Here is a 26,625-nt window from a genome sequence, read left to right as displayed (position 1 = left end):
CTAGCCTCTTGAAACTTCATTGTTATTGCTATTTAACATCCAATTTACGATGGTTCGCCTTCGAATTTCTTGACTTTACAATGGTGCAAACACATTCAGTAGAAACTGTGCTTCAAATACCCATACAGCCATTCACCTTTTCACTTACGGTGCAGTATTCAATAAACGACATGAGATGTGTGACACCTTCTTATAAAATAGGTTTTGTGTTCAATGATTTTGCCCAATTGTAGGGTAATGTGAGTGCTCTGAGCATGTTTAAGGTGGGCTAGGCTAAGCTATGATGTTCAGTAGGTTAGGAGTATTAAATGCATTTTCAACTTAAAATATTTTCAGCTTATGATGGGCTTATCAGGATGCAGCACCTTCCTGCCCCTTTAAGTGAAGGAGCATCTGTATTGTTCAATTTTAAAACAGCCAAAGAACTTGACTTCTGCCCAAGTCTAAACCTCAGATAACCATTTTATCTGGGCCCGGATGGACAGGGAGGTGGCTCAAGCCTGGAAACTGAGGGTCAGGAAGACTCCTCACCCTCAAGGTCACCCAGCTCACTGAGTCACTCTAGCAACAGCTCTGACACCCCACGACACAGGATTCCCAGAGGGCCTTGCTCCTAACAATGTGCTGAAAGGTTCCATGCATTAATCTGTCTATTTCTAATGATCAGACAAATTTGGAAAACACTGCTTTGATGTATAAGATGTTCCTCTCTTATGGCACCCTGAGTGTGTCTAATTATCTCCAAGTATACAAAATTCTCAAAAATATACTTACAGAAAGAATTCAGATGCATTGGATCATAAATTGTAAATGCATTTCAAGTAGAACCTTTAGCAGTAGGGAAAGGTAGGGGCAGAGTGGGTGTCCTAAACATTCAAACTAGGGTAGGCCCAAGGAAAGTGGGCAGGTCACTGCTTATTTCAGCTCTTGCTAACTCCAGACTATTTTCTCAAGGGCCTGTGTGTGCACCTCTCACATGATCTGAGCTCTGAGCCCCAGGGCTTCTTTCTAGAATCTAAGGAAAGCAAGTCTGACAGTCAGTCTTAACCTTTTTTTTTTTTTTTTTGAGACAGGGTCTGACATTGTCACCCAGGCTGGAACGCAGCGGCCCAATCTCGGCTCACTGCAGCCTCGACCTACCAGGTTGAAGCGATTCTCGTGCCTTGGCCTCCCAAGTAGCTGAAATTACAGGCATGTGCCACCACGCCCAGCTAATTTTTCTATCTTTAGTAGAGACAGGGTTTCACCATCGGCTTAACTTTTTGATGTGCTGGTTGGGTTGACTAGTGACACTGAACTGGGATTTCCATCAGCTTGCAATAAAGAGAAATGACCACCAGGGGACAGCAAACGTCCAGTAAGCAAAGTCAGTGCCTTTTGAAAACATACTCTAGGCTTTGCCAAGTGAACAGAAGGGCGGGGAATCTGTGACAGTGGGCAGGGGAGCACTTAAATTCTTGGTAACCGTAGCTGAATTGTGTTGCTGACTTTTTTTTTTTTTTTTTTAAAACATACCCAGCTTTCAACCTGCCTAGAATCCCCCTGCCTTTATCTAGGATCTTAATTTTAAGAAATTACTTACTTGATAAACTGATTAATGAATTAAACCAGTTCTCAGCTGGCACTGGTGTTATTTTGCTTCCCAGGAGCATTTGGCGTAATCTAGGAATATTTTAGTTGTCACAATTAGGGGTATATAATACTATTGGCATCTAGTAGGTTGAGGCCAAGGATAATGCTAGACATCCTACAATGCACAGGAAGGCCTACAGCAAAGGATGATCTGAACCTGTATGACAAGGCTGAGACAACCTGGGCTAAACCAACAAAGTCCTGCTCTCATGATGTGAAACCTGAGCTTCCTGTGTCTCTTCTCTCTGTAGCCTAGCCCCTGGTCTAGGATGTAGCAGGGGGAATCACCCATAATGTCTGGGAAGATATTATCGCTGTCCTCAAGGAACTGACAGTCTGCAGGAATTGAAATTTCAGATGCCTACAGGGCCAGGGAGGTAACATGAAGAGATGAAGCAGGCAGGTAGGAGATGGAATGGGGAGTGGTGAGGATTGGGGCAAGTTAGAGAACGCGGCTCTAAAAGAACCACCACTTAGCTCAGCTTGTTGCTGCCATGTATAAAAGTGGGCCCACAGGCCAGGCACAGTGGCTCACGCCTGTAATCCCAGCACTTTGGGAGGCCCAGGTAAGTGGATCACCTGAGCTCAGGAGTTTGAGACTGGCCTGGCCAATGTGATGAAACCTTGTCTCTACTAAAAATACAAAAATGAGCTGGGCGTGGTGGTGGGCTCCTGTAATCCCAGCTACTCAGGAGGCTGAGGCAGGAGAATCACTTGAACCCAGGAGGCAGAGGTTGCAGTGAGCCAAGATCATGCCACTGTGCTCCAGAGCGTGGGTGACGGAGTGAGACTCTATCTAAATTTAAAAAAAAAAAAAAGGCCGGGCGCGGTAGCTCAAGCCTGTAATCCCAGCACTTTTGGAGGCCGAGACGGGCGGATCACGAGGTCAGGAGATGGAGACCATCCTGGCTAACACAGTGAAACCCCGTCTCTACTAAAAATACAAAAACTTAGCCGGGCGAGGTGGCAGGCGCCTGTAGTCCCAGCTACTCGAGAGGCTGAGGCAGGAGAATGGCGTGAACCCGGGAGGCGGAGCTTGCAGTGAGCTGAGATCCGGCCACTGCACTCCAGCCTGGGTGACAGAGCGAGACTCCGTCTCAAAAAAAAAAAAAAAAAAAAAGTGGGCCTACTCTTGCCAGACCTTCAGCTGTGGGGAATAAAAAGGGATGACGTTTGGGCCAGTCCTTGAAGGATCAGCAGAATTTTGCTGGGTGGAGAGGAAATAGATGAGAATTAGTATTTCAGACAGGGATGTTCCAACCAGAAGCTGCAAATTGTCCAAACCTGGCCCTCTTTGGTCCACACAATCTTTTTCTTTCTTTTCTTTTCTTTTACTTTATTTTATTTACTTACTGAGACAGGGTCTCACTCTTTAGCCCAGGCTGGAGTGCAGTGGCACAATCACAGGCCCCTACAGTCTTAACCTTGCAGACTCAAGCAGTCCTGGGCCTTGGCCTCCAAGTAGCAGGGACTCCAGGTGCAGGCACCATGACCAGCTAATTTTTTTTTTTTTTTTTTTAAGAGATGGGGTCTCACTCTGTTGCGCAGGCTGGTCTCAAACTCCTGAGCTCAAGCAATCCTCCCACCTTGGCCTCCCAAAGTGTTGAGATTGAGGTGAGCCTCTTTTGTCTTATCTTCTTCTTCTTCTTCTTCTTCTTTTTTTTTTTTAGTTTAAGCTCCTAGAACTGACTCTTCTTTTAATGCATTTTTTTACTGCAGTAAAATATGCATAGCATAGAATTTACCATTGTAACCATTTTTAGGTCTATAACTCAGTGGCATTAAGTACATTTACAATGTTGTGTAACCATCACCACCATCCACTTCCAGAACATTTGCATCATCTCAAGCAGAAACTCTATACCATTAAACATAACTCCCCATTCCCTTTCCCACTAGTCCCTTGTAACCTCTATTCTGTTTTCTATCTCCATGAATTTGCCTCCCCTAGGCACCTCATGTAAGTGGAATCATAAAATATTTGTCCTTTTATGTCTGGCTAATTTTAGGTGGCAGAATATTTTCAGGGATCCACACAATCTTTTTAAAACTTGGATATTTTACATAAAATCTGGATTTCTGGCTTGTCCTAAAAAATTGTAAGATTTGAGTGGTCTAAGAATGGTTTCACATTTTCAAATTTTTTTTTTTTTTTAAGAGAAGGAGAAGGAGGAGGAGGAGGGGGAGGAAGAGAAAGAGGAGGTAAAGAAAAAAGAAAATATGCAATACATATAGTATATGGCCCACAAGGCCTAAAATAATTACCCCCTGGCCCTTTACAGAAATGTTATGCAGACTTCTGGCCTGCATAATAATAAAATATAATATAGCAATTAAGAACTGATGAGTTTTGAATATTTATTCCCTTTATTTTATTTTATTTATTTTGTTTTTTTCCAAGATGGAATCTTGCTCCGTCGCCCAGGCTGGAGTGCAGTGGCATGATCTCAGCTCACTGCAACCTCCGCCTTCCGGGGTTCAAACAATTCTCCTGCCTCAGCCTCCCGAGTAGCTGGGATTACAGGCAAGCACCACCATGCCTGGCTAATTTCTTTTGTATCTTTAGTAGAGACGGGGCGGGGGGGTCCTCACCATGTTGGCCAGGCTGGTCTCGAACTTCTGACCTCATGATCTGCCTGCCTCATCCTCCCAAAGTGCTGAGATTACAGGAGTGAGCCACCGCACTGGCCTATTCCCTTTATCTTTAATATAACCTATGTAATTGTAAGTTTATATAATTTTTAGTAAATGTTGGGTTTGAAAGTGGTTTGCAAAATTTGTGAAAATTTAACAATTGACTCCCATGAGCCAGTACTGGCTGGTTTCAGAGCCTCTGTTTATCTTTCCATTTGTTTAGAAAGTCTTAATATCTCTTAATAAAGTTCTATAATTTTCCCTGTAACAATTTTGAACATTATTTGTTACATTTATTCCTGGGCAGTTGGTATTTTCTGATAAAGCTGTACATGGTATTTACTCTTTAATTGCACTTCTTAGTCGTTTGCTCCTGGTATATAGAAATACAAATGACTCTTGGAGATACGCAGTCACTTTACTAAATGCTTCTATTATTCCTAACAAGTTAAATGTATATTCTTTTGGTTTTCTATGTAAATGAATGCATTACCTGCAAATAATGACATTTTATTCCTCTCTTTCCAATCTTTATGTTTCTAATTTCTTTTTCTTTTTTTACTCCTCTGGCTGGGACCTCCAACAGAATGTGGATAGGAGGTGACAGTGGGCATCTTTGTCTCATTCCTGACTTTAAAGAGAATCGCTCTAGGTTTTCTGGCTTTTTTGGGTGTTTTGGGATACTTTTGTTTTTGTTTTTATATTTTGTTTTGCTTTGTATTTTGTACTCCCTCTGTCACCAGGCTGGAGTACAGTGGCAATAATCATGGCTCACTGCAGCCAGGCAGTGGGAGCAGACACTTCTGAGCCTGTGAGGTCATGGGGGGACCTTCTTGGTCCCCCAGGAGTGCAGGGATGCCTGAGTCTGCAGCCACAACTTGGGTGGCTGCAGCCCCATCCAGGGGGCAGAACTCCTGCCTGCTCCTGGCCCCCCAAGAACACAAGGTGGCTTGGATCTGCAGCCACAATTTGGGTGGCTGCAGCCCCAACCAGGAGGGTGGGACTCCTGATTGATCTGTGGAGTGTGCAGCCCGCGTGATGGCAACAGCAGGCCATCTGGAGTGGTGGCAGCTGCCATCACAGTGAGCCCTGATGGCATCACTGCACTCCAGCCTGGGTGACAGAGTGATAGCCTATCTCAAAAAATAAAAGTAAAAATAAAAACAAATAAAAGTAAGATGTTTTGCCCATGAAAGGACTCAGTTAGGTGAGGGATGCAATTCAAACATATATAAAGAACATCAATGTTGCAATAAGAGTCATACAAGTAACTCATAGAAAAATGGGTGCAAACAGAAAGTAATGAAGTACTAAAAAAAAAAGATAGTCCACAAGGATAGGGATATGTCAAAGGGACACAGGAGCCACCTGAAAGAGCCCCCAGTTGCCAAAGCTGGAACAATTGGAGCAATACAATAAACTAATACTGGATTATAACCCAAAGTATAGAATACATATCCATGAATCCATTCTGATATAACTAAACAATTGAATATATAAAGGAGAAGAAAAAAAATCTCATGTATAAAGGAATTCCAAATAATTTATGTAGGTCCTTGCCCTCAAGGAGCATAACTTCCCATTCCTTAAGTGTGGGCTGTACATAGTGACTTTTTTTTTTTTTTTTTTGAGACAGGGTCTCACTCTGTCACCCAGGCTGGAGTGCAGTGGTGTGATCAGGGCTTACTGCATTGATCTCCTAGGTTCAAGCAGTCATCCCACTTCAGGCTCCTGAGTAGCTGGGACTTTGGGTATGCGCCACCACAACTGGCTAATTTTTTTATTTTTATTTTTACTAGAGACGAGGTCTTGCTATGTTGTCCAGGCTGGACTCGAACTCCTGAGCTGAAGCGGTCCTACCTGCCTCGGCCTCCCAAAGTGGTGGGATTACCAACATGAGCTACCGTGCTTAGCCCATAGCCCATTCTTTCCAAAGAATACAGCATGTAAATGGAAAGAGGAGAAAAAAAAAAGAGTAACTTCACAGTGGAGACACCAGACAAACACTAGCTCAGCGAGGTTATCATGGTCAACATCAATAGTGATGAGTCATATCGATAGTATTATACCACTGACACTACGTGATGAGGAAGACCCTGTTGCTTCTTCCCAGAAACCTTTAATTCCAGTCTAAGGATGAGGAAAACATCAGACAAATTCCAGCAGAGGGATATCCCACAATGCATCTGCCCAGGACTCCTCAAAACTGTCAAGGTTACCAAAGCAAGGAGAATCTGACAAAATGGTCACAGCCCAGGAGAGCCTATGGAGACCCACAAACTACATGGTATCTTGGATGGGACTCTGGAACAGAAAATAGGCATTAGGCAAGAAATTGAGAAAATCTGAATAGCATTGGACTTTGGTGATTTTTATTTATTTATTTATTTATTTATTTATTTATTTTTAATTTTTTTGAGACAAGGTCTTGCTCTGTTGCTCTGTCAGCTAGGCTGGGGTGCAGTGACACCCTCACGACTCACTACAGCCTCAAACTCCTGGGCTAAAATAATCCTCCTACCTCAGCCTCCCGAATAGCTGAGACCACATGTGCATGCCACCACGCCTGGCTAATTTGTTGTTGTTATATTTTTTGTAGAGACAGGGTTTTGCCATGTTGCCCAGGCTGGTCTCAAACTCCTGAGTGCAAGTGATCTGCCCATCTTGGACTCTGAAAATGCTGAGATTACAGGCATGAGCCATCATGCCCGGCCTAGTAAATTTTTTTGAATTAGACAAGATATAGACAGGCATTTCTCAGAAAAGGAACTACATAAATGGTAATAAATATATGAAGATCACTAATAAACATCATTAGTGATCAGGAAAATGCAAATTAAAGTCGCAACGAGATACCATTTTGGACCCATCTGATCTGCAGAAATTTAAAATTCCAATGTATCAAGACAGGATATGGATCCATAGGTTCTATTTCAGCCCTGAGGGCCATTGTAAGGACTCTGACTTTCACATGAAGTGAGACAGGGACCAGTGAAGCTCCTACAAATAAAGGAGAAGAAAAAAACCTCCTGTGTAAAGGAATTCCAAATAATTTATGTAGGTCTTTGCCCTCAAGGAGCATAATTTCCCATAGGGGGAGCAGAAGATCCCCTTAGTTTCTGGGCTGAGAGTAGGCTTCAGATAGCAAGGACAGACTAGGGAGAGCAGGTTGGAAGCTGGAGCAGTCATCCAGGAGAAGCAGGTGGTGATTTGGACTCATAGCAGGGGGGATGGTGGGAGTTGATGGGGTGATGGGAAGTGACGGGAGCTGGTTTGATGCCACACTGCCTTCTTTCCCTCTATGTTGAATTTATTTGTGTTCTTGACTCCCCTGTCTTCATGCCATAGACTGAGAACCCCAGGAGGGCAAGGATTATCTTATTCACTGTTATTAATAAGTCCTTGTCACAGGCCCAGCACAGTGGAAGTAGCCAGGAATTAATAAATGAATACCCCCAGTCACATTGTTTCCTTGTCCCTTAACCCTCTGTGGCTCCCTATCACCTGGGAAGTGATCAGACAAGACTCTTTCCCATCTCTAAGCCTTTTCTTATCATCCCCTCCTCCATGAGAAGCAAGGGTCCATACTGGGGTGGGTGTGCTGGAGGGGAGTCAGGGGTGCTGAGGGCCCTGCACATATGCCCTCTTTGGCCTCTTTCCCTCTAGGGGAGCTTGCCTTGGGGATTTTGGCTTGGTTTTTTCTTTTTCTTTTTCTTTTTTTGAATCAGAGTCTCACTGTTTCAGCCAGGTCACCAAGGCTGGAGTGCAGTGGCACGATCTCGGCTCTCTGCAACCTCTGTCTCCTGGCTTTAAGCAATTCACCTGTCTCAGCCTCTGTAGTAGCTGGGATTACAGCCACATCCCACCACGCCCAGATAATTTTTATATTTTTAGCAGAGACAGGGTTTCACCATGTTGGCCAGGCTGGTCTCGAACTCCTGACCTCAAGCAGTCTGCCTGCTTCGGCCTTCCGAAGTGCTGGGATTACAGGTGTGAGCCACCTCGCCTGGCCTCGGCATTTTCATTCATACCCGGGATTCAGCCCATGTGATCCACCAGACTCTGAAGAGCCAGTCCGGACTGTTACAAACTTTGAATCCTTGCCAGGAAAGTAAGTTTTCCCAGGCCTGAGAGTGGCAGGCCCCAAGGGCAGGAAACGCCTACCTGCTCACCCAAGGGTGTGTCTCACAGGCCGAGGCAAGAAGGAACGTTGCCCCAGGATGAGACGTGATGATATCCAGTTCCCCATCCAGTTCCGCCCTCAGAGTCTCAGGCCCTGGATGTCAGGTGAGGGCAGTCTTGCTTGGTCACAGTGGATGGCCCTGTGAGGCCATGGAGAAAGCCCCTTCACGCCACCAACACCTTTCCCACCAAAGGGATGTCTGTGCAGACTCTGGTTGCAAGCAATAAAATTAAGCTGAGGCAGGAGAATCGCTTGAACCAGGGAGGCGGTGGTTGCAGTGAGCCAAGATCACGTCACTGCACTTCAGCCTGGGCGACAGAGGGAGACTCCGTCTCAAAAAAAAAAAAAAAAAAAAAAAAGAATTAAGCTAAGGGTCATTTGCTGGATGGGTAAAGTAAAAGGTGGGGGCTGTAGGGGCAAATGCTGTGGGGTTGGGGTGTGCACCTCTGATGGGTGTCTTTGGAGACACATTCTACCCCACGTCTCAGAGTTCCCAAAGGGAACATCCAATCGACTGAGGCTCCCTGGAGAACGAGATTCTGGCCCTCCAGCTTTTATAGCTGAAGCCAGCTCCTGGCTCTCCCCTCCCATCAAGGCTGTGCCCAATGGAGGCGGGGGAATTCCCCTAAAGTAAGTTGGGGAGATGGATACCAGACAGTCAAACTTAACCAATGCGCATGCCAGCCCAAATGCACCCCAGAGAGTCACTTCTCTGGGTGAAGCATTGCCCTGTCTCTCTGAAGGACCACTGATGCTGGCAAACTCTCCCAGGCTGGGAGAACCAAGCTTATTGACCTCCTGGTGTAGGTTCTGGCTTAGCCTTGCTCAAGTTTGAGGGGGTACGCCCACCCTAGGATGGAAATGATATTTCGGACAGGCCCAGGTGGCTGGTGATGGGGCGCAGGTCTGTACCCCAGCTTTGTGAGGCTGTCTCTGGAATCCCCAGGGGACCAGACCACTGAGTCCTTCATATCACCTAGGCCTGGGTGACAACAACAGCTTCCCAGCCTTGTCTCTGCTTCCTCCCATGCGGACTCAAGAATCCCAAGTCTGTCCAGCAGAGGCAGAGGCTCAGAGGAGGGAGGGGCTCTGACCCCTGAAAAGCAGCCAACCCTTCCATCCCAACCTAGCCTCCTACTCCCTGCACAGAAGAGTTGTGGGTTTCTGCAGGGAGGGATAATCTTTGTCTGTGGAGGGTGGAGGGGGCCAGAAAGGATGGCTGATAAGGGTGAGGGGAACTAGGGCCAGCCTCGCTGACTTCACGGCTTTACCCAGGGCAGGAGGTGGATATGGTGCTTCGGCCAGCCAGGGATGGCCCCAGGTATTACGCTGAAAAGGTGGCTCTTGCAGCACCATTTGCAATAGCAAAGACATGGAATCAACCTAAATGCCCATCAGTGTCAGACTGGATGAAGAAAATGTGGTCCATATATACCAGGGAATATTATGCAGCCATAAAAAAGAACAAGACCATGCCTTTTGCGGGAGCATGAATGGAGCTGGAGGCTATCATCCTTAGCAAACTAAAGCAGGGACAGAAAACCAAATACTGCATGTTTTCACTTCTAAGTGGGAGCTAAATGAGAAGAACTTATGAACACAAAGAAGGAAACAACAGACACTGGGACCTACTTGAGAGGGGAGGAGGGAGAGAAGCAAAAAATATAACTATTGGAAACTGAGCTTCATACATGGGTGATGAAATAATATTTACAACAAACCCCCATGACACGTGTTTACCTATGTAACAGACCTTCACATGTACCCCTCAAACCTAAAATTAAGAAAAAAGAAAAGAAATCTGGAAAGAAGGGGAAAAAAAGGTGGTTTAGTAGGTATTGTGATGCCACAAATGGAGCCAGGTAAGCATCCCATGGGAACACACAGGTGTGTGATTCATGTTCTCCCCCCACCTCCACTCCTCACAGGGCTCTGAGCAGAATTGCTCAGCCACATCTGCAGACAGGCATTCTGAGAGCCCTCAAATGCCTGCCCCACCTCCACCCCACCCTGACTCCTGCTTCCACCATCACCCCTGACCCCCTCCAACCCCTTAAGCTGTATTTGTCTTTAGATTAGTTCCATTCTCCCAGGGTGTAAGGAAGAGATGCACAGGGCCTTTAGTGACAGGACATACTCTATTTGCGGTGTGCTGAGTATTTTCTAGACCCACTCTCCACCCTCCTTCTACCACCCAGAGAGATGGAGGGAGCGGTAGGGCTAGCATCTGTTTGGGTTCAGCCAATGAGCCCATTGGCAGGAGATGGGAGAGAAGAGGAGGTCACAGAATGGAGAGGAGGTCACCGAATGGACTCCCTCTTCACCAAGTTGAGTGGCAACCTGAGAGTCACAGCTCCCATTGGGACATCCTCTCCTGCAGCTACTTTCTCTGGGTTCCAGGGGTAGCCACGCCTGGGCCTGGCAATTGCTCCCCAGTGTTGCAGGCCTGGGAGTCTTTGCATCTTTTGTTCATTTCTTTTAATCCTTCCTGCTCCTTTGTAAACAACTCCTTTATTAAATTCTCCCCAATGACTCATTGATCTTCTGCAAAGACTCTTCCTGGTATAGGAAGAAACTCCACAGGCTGAGTCTCAGGGTGTGCAGGGTCCTATGTCCCACTAGGGAACCTGAAGGTGGCCAGATTCTCCTCCCCACTGCCAGCCAGTGGACTTCCTGAGACTTTGAATCCTAAGCTGGAGGTAAAGAATTCAATGAATAGTTTAGAACTCATTCACAGTACCGGTGGCCAATGGCAGTGGTGGGGGCATTTGGGGACAGCAGAAGCAGTGGTGATAGCTGTGCAAACTGCTGCAGCCCAGCCGGGTTGCTCCTGTGACGTGACCTGCTACCTGACCACTCACAGCAACCACCCATTTTCTGAGCCTAGTTCTCCATCCTTCTAGTTGACTCCATGGATCCCCAGTATCCTTCCAATGAATTTGTTTTGCCTAATTTAGCTAGAATCCATTTCTGTTGCTTGCGTCCAAGGAACCCTGACTGATAGAGTTTGTTTTCAGGATTCAAAGGGAGGTGGGTATCATTGGGACCCCTGTCAGCAGATGTTCAGCCTCTCTGGGTCCCTAGAGGACTGAGATATAGAGCAGTTCCCATGGAAAAGCAGGCATGTGGTTTGGTTTAATTGTCCTCATGGCTACTATTCAGGGTGGGTTTTTTAGTATTCTCATGATGCAGCTCCAGTTATATCACAAGCTCCGGCAGCCCTGTTAGTCTCTCAGAAGAGAGGATCTGAGTGGTTCAGTTTGCCTTCACCATCCACATTGGGCAGTGTCGGGACAGTCCCCTCCAGAAGAGTTAGCCTCCTGCTTGTCCAGCCCACCCATCAAAGCTCTATCTGCTGTGGCCAAGATGTGATCGTGTGAATGAATGAATGAATGAATGAGTAAATGGGTTTTGTTTTGTTTGTTTGTTTGAGACAGAGTCTCACTCTTGCCGCCCAGTCTAGTGTACAATGGTGCGATCCCGGCTCACTGCAACCTCCGCCTCCTGGGTTCAAGCAATTCTTCTGCCTCAGCCTCCTGAGTAGCTGGGATTACAGACTCGCGCCACCACGCCCTGCTAATTTTTGTATTTTTAGCAGAGACTGAGTTTCGCCCATGTTGGCCAGGCTGGTCTCAAACTCCTAACCACAGGTGATCCACCCACCTTGGCCTCCCAAAGTGCTGGGATTACAGGCTTGAGCCACCGCACCCGGACTGTTTTTGTTTTTATTAAGGCCCATTGCTGTGACTTTATTTTAATGGGTTTTCAGACTCACTTTCTGTGGAGCTCTTTAGATGAGGCTGTGTCACTAGTCAACCATCTTTACTGTGGAGGCCTACTCACTATGATTTTGCTTTGTAGATCACAAGGATTCATTCAACTTGTCTTTGCTTCCATTACTTCATAGTATGTTGCATGTTGTGAAAGTATATCTCTCCTTCTCTAGTACATAGTATTCAAACAGGTTGCTGCTGCTTCTCCATTGTCATTCATCTTTTCGTTATCTTATTCCTCTTAGCACAGTCAGCACATAACATATTATCTTCTACGCATAGGGATGGGAAAATGCAGGCAGGTAACAAGAAGAGACAAATCATCCTCCTATCGGTGGTAGGCACCCAGGCCTGACCTGCATGAAACTGCAGGTGTACCCAACCCTTTGTGTCTGCCGAGATAAGTCTGCCATGGACCACACGACACCCAACACCAGAGGCTTACATCAAAAAGGCCTCAACAGAAGCTGAAATAGAACATGAATTCACAGCCTTAGGCTGAACAGCTCTCACAGCAATTCTTGCCCATGATGCCAACATGGCTTCCTGAGCTGAAGTTATCACTTCAAATGTTCAAATGTATTAGTCTCTTCTGCTTTCTCATCCATCTCAAGACTTTTCTGAAGCCTTGCTCCCTCGGTTGCTGCCTTGCGTTTCCTCGACCATGGCTGTAATCTGGTGTCCTGTGACATTTCAGGACTATCTTGCTGTTGTTCAGGGTAAGCATGTCTATGGAGTCTCAGATAAACTTAAACTTTTTTTTTTTTTTTAGATGGAGTCTTGCTCTGTCGCCCAAGCTGGAGTACAGTGGCATGATCTCGGCTCACTGCAGCCTCTGCCGGGTTCAAGTGATCCTCCTGCATCGGCCTCCCGGGTAGCTGGGACTCCAGGTGCACACCACCATGCCTGGCTAGTTTTTTGTTTCTTGTTTCTTTGTATTTTTAGTAGAGATGGGTTTCACCATGTTGACTAGGCTGGTCTCGAGCTCCTGACCTCAGCCTCAGCCTCCCAAAGCACTGGGATTACAGGCATTAGCCACCATGCCTGGCCTCAGATAAACTTCTATTTTCTTGCCATTAGGAGTCAAACCTCATTGTTGACACCAGTTCCACCAAATTGTGTCTCCTGACACAACTTATTAAGGGGAGGCAAAATGGTCGGCAAGGGAAAGACTGGTATTTTGCATCTAGCTTTTGTGGAGCTGTGAATTGTTTATTTGTTTGAGGTGGATGATGATAAGTTTTTTAAAAAATTAAGCCAGGCGCAGTGACTCACGCCTGTAATTCCAGCACTTTGGGAAGCCCAGGCGGGTGGATCGCTTGAGTCTGGGAGTTTGAGACCAGCCTGGGAAACGTGGTGAGACCCCCATGTCTACCAAATAATCTGGCTTTTTTTCTTTTGAGACAGGGTCTTGCTCTGCCACCCTGGATGGAGTGCAGTGGCACGATCGCAGCTCCCTGTACCTTCGACCTTCTAGACTCAAGTGATCGACCCACCTCAGCCTTCTGAATAGCTGGGGCTAGAGGTGCATGCCACCGTGCCCGGCTAATTTATTCTTTTTTTATTTTTGTAGAGACGTTGTTTTGCCATGTTGCCCAGGCTGGTCTCAAACTCCTGGGCTCAAGCGATCTGCCCTCCTCTGCCTCACAAAATGTTGTGATTACAGGCATGAGCCACTGCGCCCAGGCAAGTGAATGTTTTCCTCCTACTCCCCTGGCCCGGCTAAATCACATTCTTCTCCCAAAGCATCCATACCTCTGTCTTAGCCTGTCTCACGCCCAGCCTATCCCAGAGTCAGCATGAAATGGGTCCTTCTCCTGGAGATAGAAATCTTTAGCCCCCATGTGGCTTTCTGTCCCAGCCCAGCAGCTGCATCTTGCAGTGGTAAATAATTGCTCCCTGAATTCAACAGAGACTTAAATAAGATCTCCAGCGAGGGAATTGAGTCTTATTTATATATTATCTTACCTTTCTGTGGGCAGTACAATGGTTTACATACTGAAGGGGGTCCCATAAGTGCTCATCAAATTACATAGATAACAATTATGGATCGCCTACTGATTGTCAGACACCAAACCTGGCCCACACTTACTGAGGACTTGATATGCTCCAGGGACAGTGCTAGCCACATTCAACCTCACCACAACCCTATGGGGTAGGTCCTATTATTGTCCCCACGTTGCAGTTAAGAAATGTGAGGCACAGAGAGACGACGTAATTCTCCCAACTAATGGAGCTGTGGGTCTAGCCAGGCAGCCTGGCTCCAGAGCTGACGCACTTCACTGCTTTACCAGGCTGTTTCATGATGGTGTGCTTGACACCGAAGCTTCTGGAAATTAAACAAGGCATTCCAATAAGAGCCACATCAAAAAAAATGCGAATGACTGTAAATTAATCTTTCCAACAGACATCCACAATAATCATGCCCCGCCCAGCCCCAAGGAAGATGGGGCTCAGGACTGGGGGTGATGGATGGAACAGGATGCCACTTCACACATGACTTGGAAAAGAAGTCGTGAGTTGAATGATCATGTTTGTCGGACCTGGCAAAAACACTTTGTACCTATCCCTTGAGAGGTTTGGCAGCTGCAATTTCCCAAAACAGAGTTATGAAAGAGCGACGGCTGGGTGCATTTGTGACTCTGGCACCGGGGCTTCTGGACCAAAACTCAAACAGGGCGGTGCCCACATCACATTCCTGCCCATGCCTTATGAGGTCCCTGCCAGATTCTCTCCCCAGAGAATGGCACCTCAGACACCAGCCCAACCTCAGTGAGGTGGTGTTTCCCTAGCATGAGCCCTCAAGGAGGCTCAGATCTGCCCTCTGAGCTTGGTTTGGTCTCCATGAAGACACTTGCCACACTGCTTGGTGAGGCTTGCCAGCCTTTCCCTCCACAGCCAGCCAGAAGCTGGGCACCTCCAGGTTCCCTCAGCCACCAGGACAGGCAGCCACATGTTGGAGAGTTGCTCCAAATACCAGCTGGGATGGAAAATACCTCCTGGTCCTGAGACCAGAGAGGAACTGGCAGAGGCCATTTTATTTCACCAAATAATTCCGTGTGACTGCTTCAGTGGGTTGCAACCCTAGGTACTTACTAAAAAGTAAAAGGTAGGTTCCCTGGGCCTGCTTAGCCCTAAACAAATCAGAAATGGGACTGCAGGGGTGGAGGAAGTGGAATACCAGCTTGAGCACTTTTCTAGCCTCTCCAAGTGGTTCAGCTGTGCTGAGTGAGGCCATCCTTCAGATTAATGAGGCATGTGGCCTCTGCCCTCCCCTCTCCAAAGGGAACATGGGCTTCTTCCCTCGCACAATCACACACCCGCCTTCTGAGTGCCAGGCTCTTCCCCACTTCTGGACCTTTGCTGGAGCTGTGCCCTCTGCAGGAATGCAGCACTCAGATCCCAGTGGAAAGAGTTCTTCATTCAGGCTCACCCCAAGTGCATTCAGTCACAGCACCTTCTCCTTTACAAGATTCCTTATTCTATCATTCTCTCTCTCCCCAGCAGTCCATAAGCTCCCTGTTCCCCTCACTACTGAGAACCCCATGCCTCACTGTGTATGCAGTAGGTGCACCATAGGTGGCCGGTGAGTATAGGCTGTGTCACAGCTACACAAAAAGGGTAGCTACTACCTGTTAGCTGTTGCTAGAGGGTGGTAGAATAAACCCCCTAGTTTACCACAGTTCACAAAGGAGAGCCAAGGCCAGGCAGGACTGCAGGAACCTTGCACACAGACCCCCACTGCCATGGTCCCCTGTCTGAAATGCCCCACAATCTGGGTTTCCTACAACCCAACTGGAACCAAGTGCCATATACCCAACGACAAATGAGGCGCCCAGAGCCAGAATCGTCTAGATGAATTTATTGCCATTCACATATTTCATAGAAAAAAAGATGTAGCAAACGGGTCAGGGATGTACCAAAAAAAAAAAAAAAATCCAGGTTTATACAGGTTGCTCTATTTACATCTGAGAGCAGGGCTGTCCTAGCATCAGGCACAGCAGCTGCACTTGTCCGATGTCCCTTTGCAGATGCAGCCCTGGGCACACTTGGCACAGCCCACAGGGCAGCAGGAGCAGCAGCCTGGGGAAGAAGGGGAGAGTGAGAGGTCAGAGCAGATTCAATCAGGCACCTCCCTGCCCCAACAGAGGCCTGGCTCAAGCCCTGCCTCCAGCCCCAGAGGACCATCATTTCAGGATGGCATGGCTTTGTCAGGAGAGAACTGGTGGATCTTTGGGATAAGGGTTTTATGTGAAAAAGCTGCCCAGCCCCACCTGAGTCCGGGACAGGACAGAAGACTGGACAGGTATGGGAACAAAAGGAGGCCAGTTCCTCAAAACCTACACTTAAATGAAGAAAATCTTCATAATCAGACAGGGGGCAAACCCTTGACACAGCAGTTCTGGGGAAGGCCAGGGAAGCTCTGGGCTGCCTCTGCAGGAAAGGGCTGGATCATCAGGTTCCAAATCACCCGGGGTCTCCAAGATCCAGGGCCTTAAGTGCTTCAGGACCCAGAAAGGTTAAGAAGGCTGCATCAGGAGGCAGGAGACCTAGATTCACATTCCAGCTTTGTTCCCAACACTACCTGGTAACCTCTCTGGGCCTTGGTTTCTAGTTAGGTAATAAGAGACTGGGATTCACCCATTTTTAAGGCACTTTGAGGTCTGATTCTGAATCAGGTATTGAGGGAGGGGTTTGGGGAAGCTGGTCATAGGCCTGTCCCTGCCTGCAGAACTCTGGGTTCCCTGCTCTAACTTGGCCCATCCCCCAGATTCCCAGGGAAGGCCCCGCACTCACTCTTCTTGCAGGAGGTGCATTTGCACTCTTTGCATTTGCAGGAGCTGGCACAGGCACAGGAACCATCTGCAAGGAAGAGAAAAAGGCATTGAGCGGTGAGTGAGATGCGGAAGGTACAGCAGCTGGTCAATAACGCTTCAGTCCCCGCTCCTCTGTGCTGCAGGACCAGCCCTCAGAGCTCCTTTCCCACTCGGAGGAGACGGCGAGAACCCCATCTCCTCTCCCTTCATTCTGGGAAGGGCAAGTGTCCTCTTGCTTTTACCCCACAAGCAAGGTCCCAGGCTCCAGACACAGCCCGGGAACCCTAAGAAGCGGGGAGGCCAGAACCTTCTGTTCTGAACTCCGAAGAGGCAACAGTCCCCCGCGTTCCCATCCACTCTGGCTGCTCAGAGCCTGGTCAGGGCATTGGGGCTCAGCCAGCAGCGCCCTGACCAACTGGGTGACATGGAGCAGGACAACCTTGGGCCTCAGTACCTTCAACTCTGACTTAGAGGCGCAGGGAGGAGGGAAGTGGTCTCAGAGACGTGATCGGGAAGAAAGCACCTAACGAAATAAAGGAGCCCCTTCAGCTCAGAACTTAAAATGCGACTTCTTCAAACCCAGGAATAGTCTGTACTGTGGCTGGGAAACGCGCATCCCAAGGCGTGGAGCCAGGTGTCCCTTACCAGGCAAGCAGGAGCAGTTGGGGTCCATTTCGAGGCAAAGAGAAGCAGGAGTTCCCAATGAAGAGGCAAACACGCAGCGGGACAGACGAAAGGGGTGTGGAACCCAGGGACCGGCGGCTCCCTTTATAGCACGGGAAGCGGGCCGGGCGCAGAGGCCCCGCCCCGTCCTTGCATCCGCCCCCGCTGAGTCTGCACCGCCAGCAATCCTGGGCCGGGTGCACCACCCCGTGAGCCCAGAGCCGAACTTTTGACCCAGCTTACTGTGAATTTGGCGGTACGTGGCGTCCCTGGCGTCCTGCCTGCCCTTCCCAATTTCCCTGGCATTGCCTGCTTCTCCCTTTCCTAGAAGTGCCAGGAAACTTGGAATCCCAGCCGTCTACACACCCCCAGCCCCCGCTCCACTGTGTGTAGCTTTGCATTTCCCAGAGCCCCTGGATCACGTCCCTGGATCGGCAGGAGAGGGGAGCATAGCGAGGGAGCAGTGTGCAAATGAGAGGCCGAGGATGTGACACTCGGATTTCCTGCATTGCCGGTCCCTGTCCCCGTCCCCACCTCGGTCTGTTGGTCACGTTTCTCTTATGTTTAGGGACAGAACAGACTCAGGGCTCTGCCCCCGTGCTTCCATTCTCCACTCTTGAGAGGCTGAATGGGCATATTTGCCCGGGTCCTCCTTTGCATAAAACTCTCCAGGTCTCCCCACAGCCTAGCCGGGCACCCCACTACAGGATGACAGTGTGGAAAATGTGGGATGCCCCCAGAAAAGGGATCATTTTAGGTGATATGCGGGTTCTGGGTTAAATTTAAATGCAAGAAACATGGTTATTTTTCCTTCCATATTCCTATTACTCTACATAACATTAATCTGTGTTAGGCCCTGTTTAGTCACTTTGCATCTTTGAACCTTCACAGCAACCCTAAAGGGATATGCGTTCTATTTATGAACCCATATTCCTAATCTGAACAACGACAATACAAGGAGCTCGAGCCACCAGCCCAGGGTCAGAGGGCTGCGAAGTGGCACTGCTAGGTCTGAATCCGGTCAGCGTCCCCAGGGAGACAGGGCAATAATGAAGCTTCCCTTTGGCCTAGGTATATTTATCTCTCTACTGTTTGAAACCTTTAAACAAAACCAAGCATTAAGGTCAGTCCTGGAAGCAAAACAGAGATGCAGAGGGAATATGAATAAGCATAATTTGATGGCAACCTTCTACGTCTGGAAGTTAAACTAATTCTTTTTTCAGTAGTGGTAAGGAGTTTGCTTTTCATCTAAATATCTCTAAGCAAATAGGAATCATTTGAAAGAAAAAGTTAACTCACATACTGGTGCAGGTGGTAGCAGAACTGGCAGGCATTCTTCCGTTTCTGTCATGGGGACAGGGACTGTCTTGCTCATGGCTTTATATTGCTGGCGTGAATCCCTATTTTGTGGGAAGAGTGCAGGACCCTGTCCGGACCACAGGTCAATGCTCATGTGGCTGATGAGAAAGACAGAGGACACACAGGAACACCAGGCCTGGCTCTTCTGTCTGGAGTAAAAATGTCAACTATGCCATTATTTGAGATGTTTGGGCTGTCATAACCAGATACCTTAGACTGGGTAGCTTAAAACAGCAGAAATATATTTCTCTCAGTTCTGGAGGCATGGAAGTCCAAGGTCAAGGCACCAGCATATTTGGAGTCTTGTGAGGGCCCCGTTCCTCATGGATGTCTCTTTCTTGCTGGGGACCTCACATGGTGGAAAGGGTTAAACAAGCTCCCTCAGGCCTTTCTTATTAATCCCATTCATAAACACTAGGTCCTCTTATTTCAGTCACCTCCCAAATGCACCACCTCAATACCAACACACTGAAAATTAGATTTGCACATATGAATACTGGAGGCACACAAGCAGTTAGGCCATACCAACCATGAATAAAAATAACAAAATAATAGTTAATATTATAGATCATTTGCCATGTGCAAGGCACCATTCTAATTTCTTTATACCTATTAAATCCTGTATTTCTACAAGTCAGACCCCATTACAGTCATATGCTGCTTAGTGATGGGAATACATTCTGAGAAATGCATTGTTAGGTGATTTCATGGTTGTGCAAACAGTGTAAAGTGTATAATAACAAACCTAGATATTATGGCCTACCACAGACCTAGGCTATGTGATATGGCTTATTGCTCCTAAGCTTCAAACCTATACAGCATGCTACTCTGCTGACTACTGAAGGCAATTATAACACAGTGGTATTTGTGTATCTAGACATAGCTAAACATAGAGAGATACAGTATAATTACCTTATAACCTCATAGGACCACCTTCCTATACGTAGTGCATCTATAACTAAAACGTGCTTATACAGCACGTGATGTATTATTATATTCTGCCCCTTTTACAGTGCAGGAAACTGAGCCACAGAGGGGTTGTGTCACCCAAGTATACATGATAATACATCTGGGATTGGCACTCATACAGGCTGACCATAGGATAATTCCCTCAACCACAACCCTATGTCACCCTGCCATGTGACACATGAGAACACTAACTCTGTCACAGAGGCACAGGGGGAAGAGTGCTTAGCTGGCAATCAGAGCCTCTGCATAGCTGTATGTTCTCTCTGGGCTTCAGTTCCCCAGCTATCAAGTCAGGGGCACAATTGGGCTAACTAACCATGGGCCCTTCCAGCTCTGGAATGTGAGGGGCTGGGCTTAGCATCCATGGACAACATGATCTTCCACTACGGCGAGGGCATGAGGACACCCACAGCATAGATTCATTCATGCCTTTACTTCTGAACTGTGTGACCTTGGGAAGATTGCTTAACTCCTCTAGAAGACAGTACAACTCCTCTAGAAGACAGCACCATCTCACCAAACCCTGCGCATTCACTGTGTCCCTGGTTTGTGTGAAGATCAAATGACTTGAAAGGTGGAAAAGGCTTGTTCTCTGAATGCTGGAGCAGTCTCTTATCCCAGAGAGCTGGTGCAGGAGGTCATCCAAATGGCCTTGAGACCAGAACAGCAAGACTCCAAACCCATCTCCAACTTCCAGTCCACTTAATACCTGCAGGCAGATGGGCCTTTTCCAAGGAGCTTGATGGGAGCTAACAGGATTGTCTGTCTAGAAAGTCCACATGGAGAAATGATTATAATAACACTGTTCAGTAAGCCCTAGGCCACTAGTACCAGGCCACTGTCCCGTTTAATCCCTACATGGAAATATAATCTGCTGTATACAGATGAGGAAATGGAGGCTCAGAGAGGTTAAGCGACTTGTGCAGGCCACACAGCTCGTAAGGAGTGAAGTGGGCTGTGAACCCAGCTGTGTGACACCAAAGCCTGCACTTGGCCCAGGCTCCCTTCTGAAATTCCCTCTTCACAAAGAGCACCTGCAGCCCATCTAGGGCTTGACTCCTGGGCCACCTGTCTCATCTTCCCTGTGATTGAACCACAAATAACAATTCCCTGAGCAGATAGCCGGAGGGACCAGCTCTCGGTAGCAATGATCAGTCCTCATCCTTCTCAGTGCACACCACACCCCTTCAAACTACAGAATATGCCATCACCCCTGCAGAGGCCGAGTCAAATACTTCACCTGGGAGCCCCAGTTGCTATCTCTAGTCAGCTTGCCAGGACAATGCCGGACACTTCGCTCCACCTCCCTATTCACTGTGCTGGCCTGGAGTAACCAAGGGCTGGAGTTTGAAGGAGGAGACTGCAGCCTGACCTTGGGAGAAACTTCCAAAGATTCAGAGCCGAGTCAGAACAAGGAGCTCTCAGGGGTAGCGAGAGTTCCATGAGTGACATGGGGCAGTTCAGGACGGATAGTTCCTTTCGGGCCATGTCCAGGCCAGCACTGCTGAAGGCGTGTGATCCACGCACGAGGGTCAGTCTACACGCCATTCCCAGTGTGAAATACACACCCTAGGAGAAATATGCAATGTTCGTACATTTTTATTTTTGTTTTTTATATATTTATTTAAATATAGTCATATATTTTGTTTTTCATATGTATTATTTTATTTTCATATATTTATATTTATTAATAATTTTCCTGTTGAATATAAAAAAGTAGATTTTGTTTTTATATTTCATACTAATTCATTTTAGTTCATTTTCCCAAAGCTTAGGTCTGTTGCAGATGCCCATACCATTATATCTCTTACATGTATACTGCTTTTTTTTTTTTTTTGAGATGGAGTTTCCCTCTTGTCACCCAGGCAGGAGTGCAGTGACGCAATCTCAGCTCATTGCAACCACCGCTTCCCAGGTTCAAGTGATTCTCCTGCTTCAGCCTCCCAAATAGCTGGGATTACAGGCACCTGACACCACTCGTGGCTAATTTTTGTATTTTTAGTAGAGATGGGGGGGTTCATCACATTGGCCAGGCTGGTCTTGAACTTCTGACCTCTTGAGATCTGCCCATTTCGGCCTCCCAAAGTGCTGGGATGACAGGTGTGAACACCAATGCCCGGCCTACATGTATAATGCTTTTACATTTTTTAGCTGAGACAGGTAATGTGATTTGCCTTAAGGCACTCAGTGTGTAAGGTGATAGGACCTGGTACCAGTATGCACGTGACTGGACTCTCAGTGCAGTCCCTCATCCCAGCTCTGTCGGGTATCAGGTCACTTTTGTCCAAGGCACACAAAATAAAACCAAGCCTGAATAAAGTCAACTTTTATTATTATTTTATTTTTGAAAAACCAAATGTACTAATGGGTCAGTGCTGTATGGAAAACAATTAAGGGTTCGTACACTTTCTACTTCTGGGAACAGAGCTTTCCCTACATCAGGTGCAGCAGCTGCACCTGTCAGATGTCCCTTTACAGACACATCCCTGGGCACACTTAGCACAGCCCACGGGGCAGCAGGAGCAGCAGCCTGGGCAACAAGGGGAGAGGGACAGGTCACAGCTGACTTGAACAGGCACCTCTCTGCCCCAACAGCGGGCCTGGCTCAAGCTCGCACCGAGACCCGGAGGAGCCTTAGTTCGGGATGGTGCGCTCTGTCAGGAGACAATGGTGGATCTTTGCAGTGAGAGCCTTCCTATGAAAAACTTGCTCAGCCCCACTGAGCCAGGACAGGGCAGAAGACTGGACAGGCAGTGACTGGGACTGTGCGGACAAAGGAAGGACAATTCTCCAGGACCATACACTTCAGTGAGGAAAGTCTTCAAGAATCAGGTCTATGGTTGGCCGGCTGGTGCCTCTTGTGACCTCAGTTTCCCCATTGTTAAGAATGAAAATTGGTTGGGAATCAACCATCTCTAATGTTCCTCCAGCTCTGATCCTGAATCCGTTTCAGGGGATGTGGGAAGCTAGTGATGAGCCTGCTCCTGCCTGCACAATCTGAGATCCCTCCTCTCACTCAGCCCAGCCCTGAGATTCTTAGGGAAGGCCCCGCACTCACTCTTCTTGCAGGAGGTGAATGTGCGCTCTTTGCATTTGCAGGAGCCGGCACAGGTGCAGGACCCACCTGCAAGGTAGAGAAAAAGGCAGTGAGCAGTGAGTGTGGTGCAGGGTTAGGAGCAGGCCTTCAGCATCCTCCTGCTCAGTGCACGGGAAACCTGGTACCTTGTTCTGCTCAGGCACACGGAAGCCCAGCCGCATCTTTTCTCCACACAGGCTCTCACAGGCCTCCACACAGGGCAGGCGCCCTCCTAATTTTACTCCACAAGGCCTTCTGTCAGGAATCCCTTAGAGGCAATGCTTCCTGCCTCCCATCCACCTCAGGCAGCTCTAATGCTGGACAGAGCACTGGGTCCCAGCCCAGGACCCCACTGGCTATCTGGGTGACCTGGTAGTTTTGAGCCTCAGTCTTCTCAGAAATGGGAGGCTCTGGGAAGATGGCAGCGTTCTAAGTGGTGATGAAGGCCCTTGACGGGGAAAAAGCACGAGAAGTGCAAAGTAAAGGAGTTCACTTTAGGAAGAGCTCAAAATGCACCTCCCTCCTGCCCTGGGGACATTCTATCCTCTGGAATGAAAATGGAGATCCTAAGGCCTCGAAACCAGGTATCTCTTACCAGTGGAGCAGGAGCAGTTGGGGTCCATGACGAGGCGAGGTGAAGCTGGAGTTCCTAAGGGAGAGGCGAAGAAGCAGTGGGGCAGGTGGGAGGCGTGGTGGATTCTAGGAACCTGGAGTTCAATTATAGTTAGAGGAGGGGGCCGGGTGCAGAGCACCCCCTCCCCCATCCCCACGCGGAATCCGCGGGGCCCGCGGTCTTGGTGTGGGCGGTACGCAGTAGGGGGTTCGGGCGCACAGTCCCCTGAGTGCAGCTTGGTGGTCTCCCTGGGTCCGCCCCTTTGGCGCCCGCTCGCACGGGAGGGGCTGTGCTGCCAGAAGTACTCCGTCCCTGCCACCCTGAGGGCCATTTCCCATTCCTAGGTGGTCGCGCTTTCCCCAACCCCTTCTCTCCTCTCGCCCTGCACCGTCACCATCAGCTTCGACTCTCCCGGGTCCGTGCACAGCTCCATCCTCGTGCTCACCTTCTTCACTGGCTGGAGCGGGGAGCAGAGCGAGTGAGCCTTGCGCAGATGAACGGCAGTGGAGGTGACTTTTGCTTTTCCCTCGCCCTCCCCCTGCATTGCCTGTACCTCTTCCTACCTAGGACCCTCAAACTCGTTGCCTCTGTATACAGAACATGGCGACCACGGGTCGGCCTCTCTCTCTTCCCTCCATGCTCCTCCTCTGAGGTGATGGCGGGCACACTTGTCAGTGTCCTCTTTTTCATATAGTTCTCTGGGACTACCCCAGGCCTACCGGCCACCCCACTGCAGGATGGCAGTTTTAAAAATGAGGGATGTCCTCCAAAGAGGATGACTTTGGGTGACATGCAGACCCTGCTTTCAATCAAGGACAGAAGTGGATATTTCTCTTCAATGTTCTTATCGTGTAACATTTAGAATGAGACAGACCTCTTTAAATCATTCATTGTTTGAACACTCCCAACAATCCTAATGGGAAATACTATTTATGAACCCGTTTTACTAATCTGACAACTGTAACAAAAAGTTTAAGTAACTTGCTCAACATTGCAGAGCTGAAAACTTGTCACTGATTTGAATCTAGCCAGCCTCTTAAGAGACGATGTCCAAGATCAAGCCTTCCTTGGGCCCAAGTCTGTTGTCAGCACTTCTCTATTGACAGATTTATTTATTTATTTATTTTTTGAGAAGGAATCTCCCTCTGTCGGCCAGGATGGAGTGCAGTGGCATGATCTCGGCTCACTGCTACCTCTGTCCCCAGGGCTCAAGCAATTCTACTACCTAAGCCTCCAGAGTAGCTGGGATTACAGGCGTGTGCCACCATGCCCAGTAATTTTTGTATTTTTAGTAGAGACCGGGTTTCACCATGTTGGCCAGGCTGGTCTCGAACTCCTGACCGCAGGTAATCTGGCCTCCTCGGCCTCCCAAAGTGGTGGGATTACAGGGGTGAGCCACAGTGCTCGGCGTTTTCTGACTATCTTCTGTGTGTGGAATAAAACTGATTTTCATTTTCACTGGTGGAAAACTGTTTGCTTTAAATAAAAAATAATATTTAAGAAAATATCAATCACTTCCATGTTATATGTTAAGTAAAATATAGTACTGTGAGTGCAGAAATGAGATTCTTTTTATCTGACATGAGGCATAAAATCTTGCTTATATCTCTATGTCCCTAGAGTTGATTAATATTATATGGGAAGAGCAAATGTCCCTTTTGATCACAGGACACATGTTCACGTAGTAGATGAGAATAACAGGATACACAAATGAGCATATCTGGCCTGGCTGTTTTGTCTGTGAGTAAATAAATATCCCCCATGCTATATGTAATGAGGAAAAAAAAAAAAAAAGGAGCAGTTAATGCTATAGATGACTCACCCCTGGCCAGGTGCCATTTTAAGTTCCTTACATTAATCAAAACTTTCAATTTTACAAACCAGATATTATTATACTCCAGCTGATGAGACTGAGACACAGAGGTTGTGTCACACACATAGTGGCAGAGGTGGGATACATACTCATACAGTCTGACTGCAGCATCATGTCCTTACCCCGTGCTCTATGCCACCAAGTCAACCCAAAGATGAGGACGCCGAATGTCTGGCTGGAGGCAGCAGTGGAAGCACGTTGAGTTAGCAATCAGATCCCTGTGCATAGCCGTGACCTCTCTGGGCTTCAGTTGCTATCTGTCAAGCCAAGAGCAAAATTTGTTCATCTCCAACGTCCCTTATAACTTTGAACTGAGATGGACAGGGTTTGGCATCCAGGGATGGCATGATCTGCCAGCTGTGGGCAGGGCCAGAGGCCAGCTGTACCATAGGTTCATTCATCCCTTTCCTTCTCAGCTGTGTGGCATTGGGCAGGTTATTTAATTCCTCTGAAAGATGACTCAAGCACGCCAGCCCCTGAATATTTTTTGTCCCTGTCCTGAAGCTTGTGACTTTCATTCAACAAGTTGCATGAAAGTCAAATAACATGAAGAATGGGAACGGATTTTATGTGTGTTCAAATGTTGGGGCAGTGTCTTATCACAGAGGACTTTCTGCAGGAGGACATCCACACTCCTCCTGGCACTGGATCAGCCAGGGATGCAATACCTCCACAGCATCCCATCCAGAGCAATGCTTCCAAACCAATGAGCCTTTCTTCAAGAGCAAGTTAGGATTTAATGATATCTTTTTCCAAGAAAATCAGTGCAGAGAGAATGATCATAATCACTATTGCTTATTAAAACCTAGGCAGTTGCCAGGCCACTCATTCTCTATGTTTCTGTTTTTTGTTTTGCTTTGTTTATGTTTTTTGTTTTGTTATGTTTTGAGATAGGGTCTTGTTCTGTTGCCCAACCTGGAATACAGTGGCGTGATCTTGGCTCACTGCAACTTCTACATGCTGAGCTCAAGTGATCTTCCCTACTCAGCCTCCAGAGTAGCTGGAACCACAGGTGTATGGCATCACGCCATCT

General features: G+C 47.8%; 2 protein-coding genes and 1 pseudogene across 2 annotated transcripts; all 3 read right to left on the bottom strand.

Annotated features, from left to right (window-relative positions):
* Positions 1-12,405: 12,405 nt before the first annotated feature.
* On the bottom strand, positions 12,406-13,439 carry LOC112614719 (annotated as a pseudogene).
* Positions 13,440-16,067: 2,628 nt separating this feature from the next.
* On the bottom strand, positions 16,068-17,775 carry LOC112614631 (metallothionein-1X). The gene is made up of 3 exons (XM_025371340.1): positions 17,685-17,775; positions 17,020-17,085; positions 16,068-16,305 (listed from the first exon to the last, which is right to left on the bottom strand). The coding sequence occupies exons 1-3, from the start codon at positions 17,710-17,712 to the stop codon at positions 16,214-16,216; spliced, it is 186 nt and encodes a 61-aa protein (XP_025227125.1). The 5' UTR covers positions 17,713-17,775; the 3' UTR covers positions 16,068-16,213.
* Positions 17,776-22,468: 4,693 nt separating this feature from the next.
* On the bottom strand, positions 22,469-23,729 carry LOC112614638 (metallothionein-1-like). The gene is made up of 3 exons (XM_025371349.1): positions 23,702-23,729; positions 23,089-23,154; positions 22,469-22,560 (listed from the first exon to the last, which is right to left on the bottom strand). Exons 1-3 carry the CDS (start codon positions 23,727-23,729, stop codon positions 22,469-22,471), a joined length of 186 nt encoding a protein of 61 aa, XP_025227134.1.
* Positions 23,730-26,625: the final 2,896 nt, after the last annotated feature.

The sequence above is a fragment of the Theropithecus gelada genome, chromosome 20 (genome assembly GCF_003255815.1).
Source record: "Theropithecus gelada isolate Dixy chromosome 20, Tgel_1.0, whole genome shotgun sequence".
NCBI classification, from domain to species: domain Eukaryota; kingdom Metazoa; phylum Chordata; class Mammalia; order Primates; family Cercopithecidae; genus Theropithecus; species Theropithecus gelada.
Note: the sequence above shows the minus strand (reverse complement) of the source record. Positions and strands in the feature narration are given on the sequence as shown.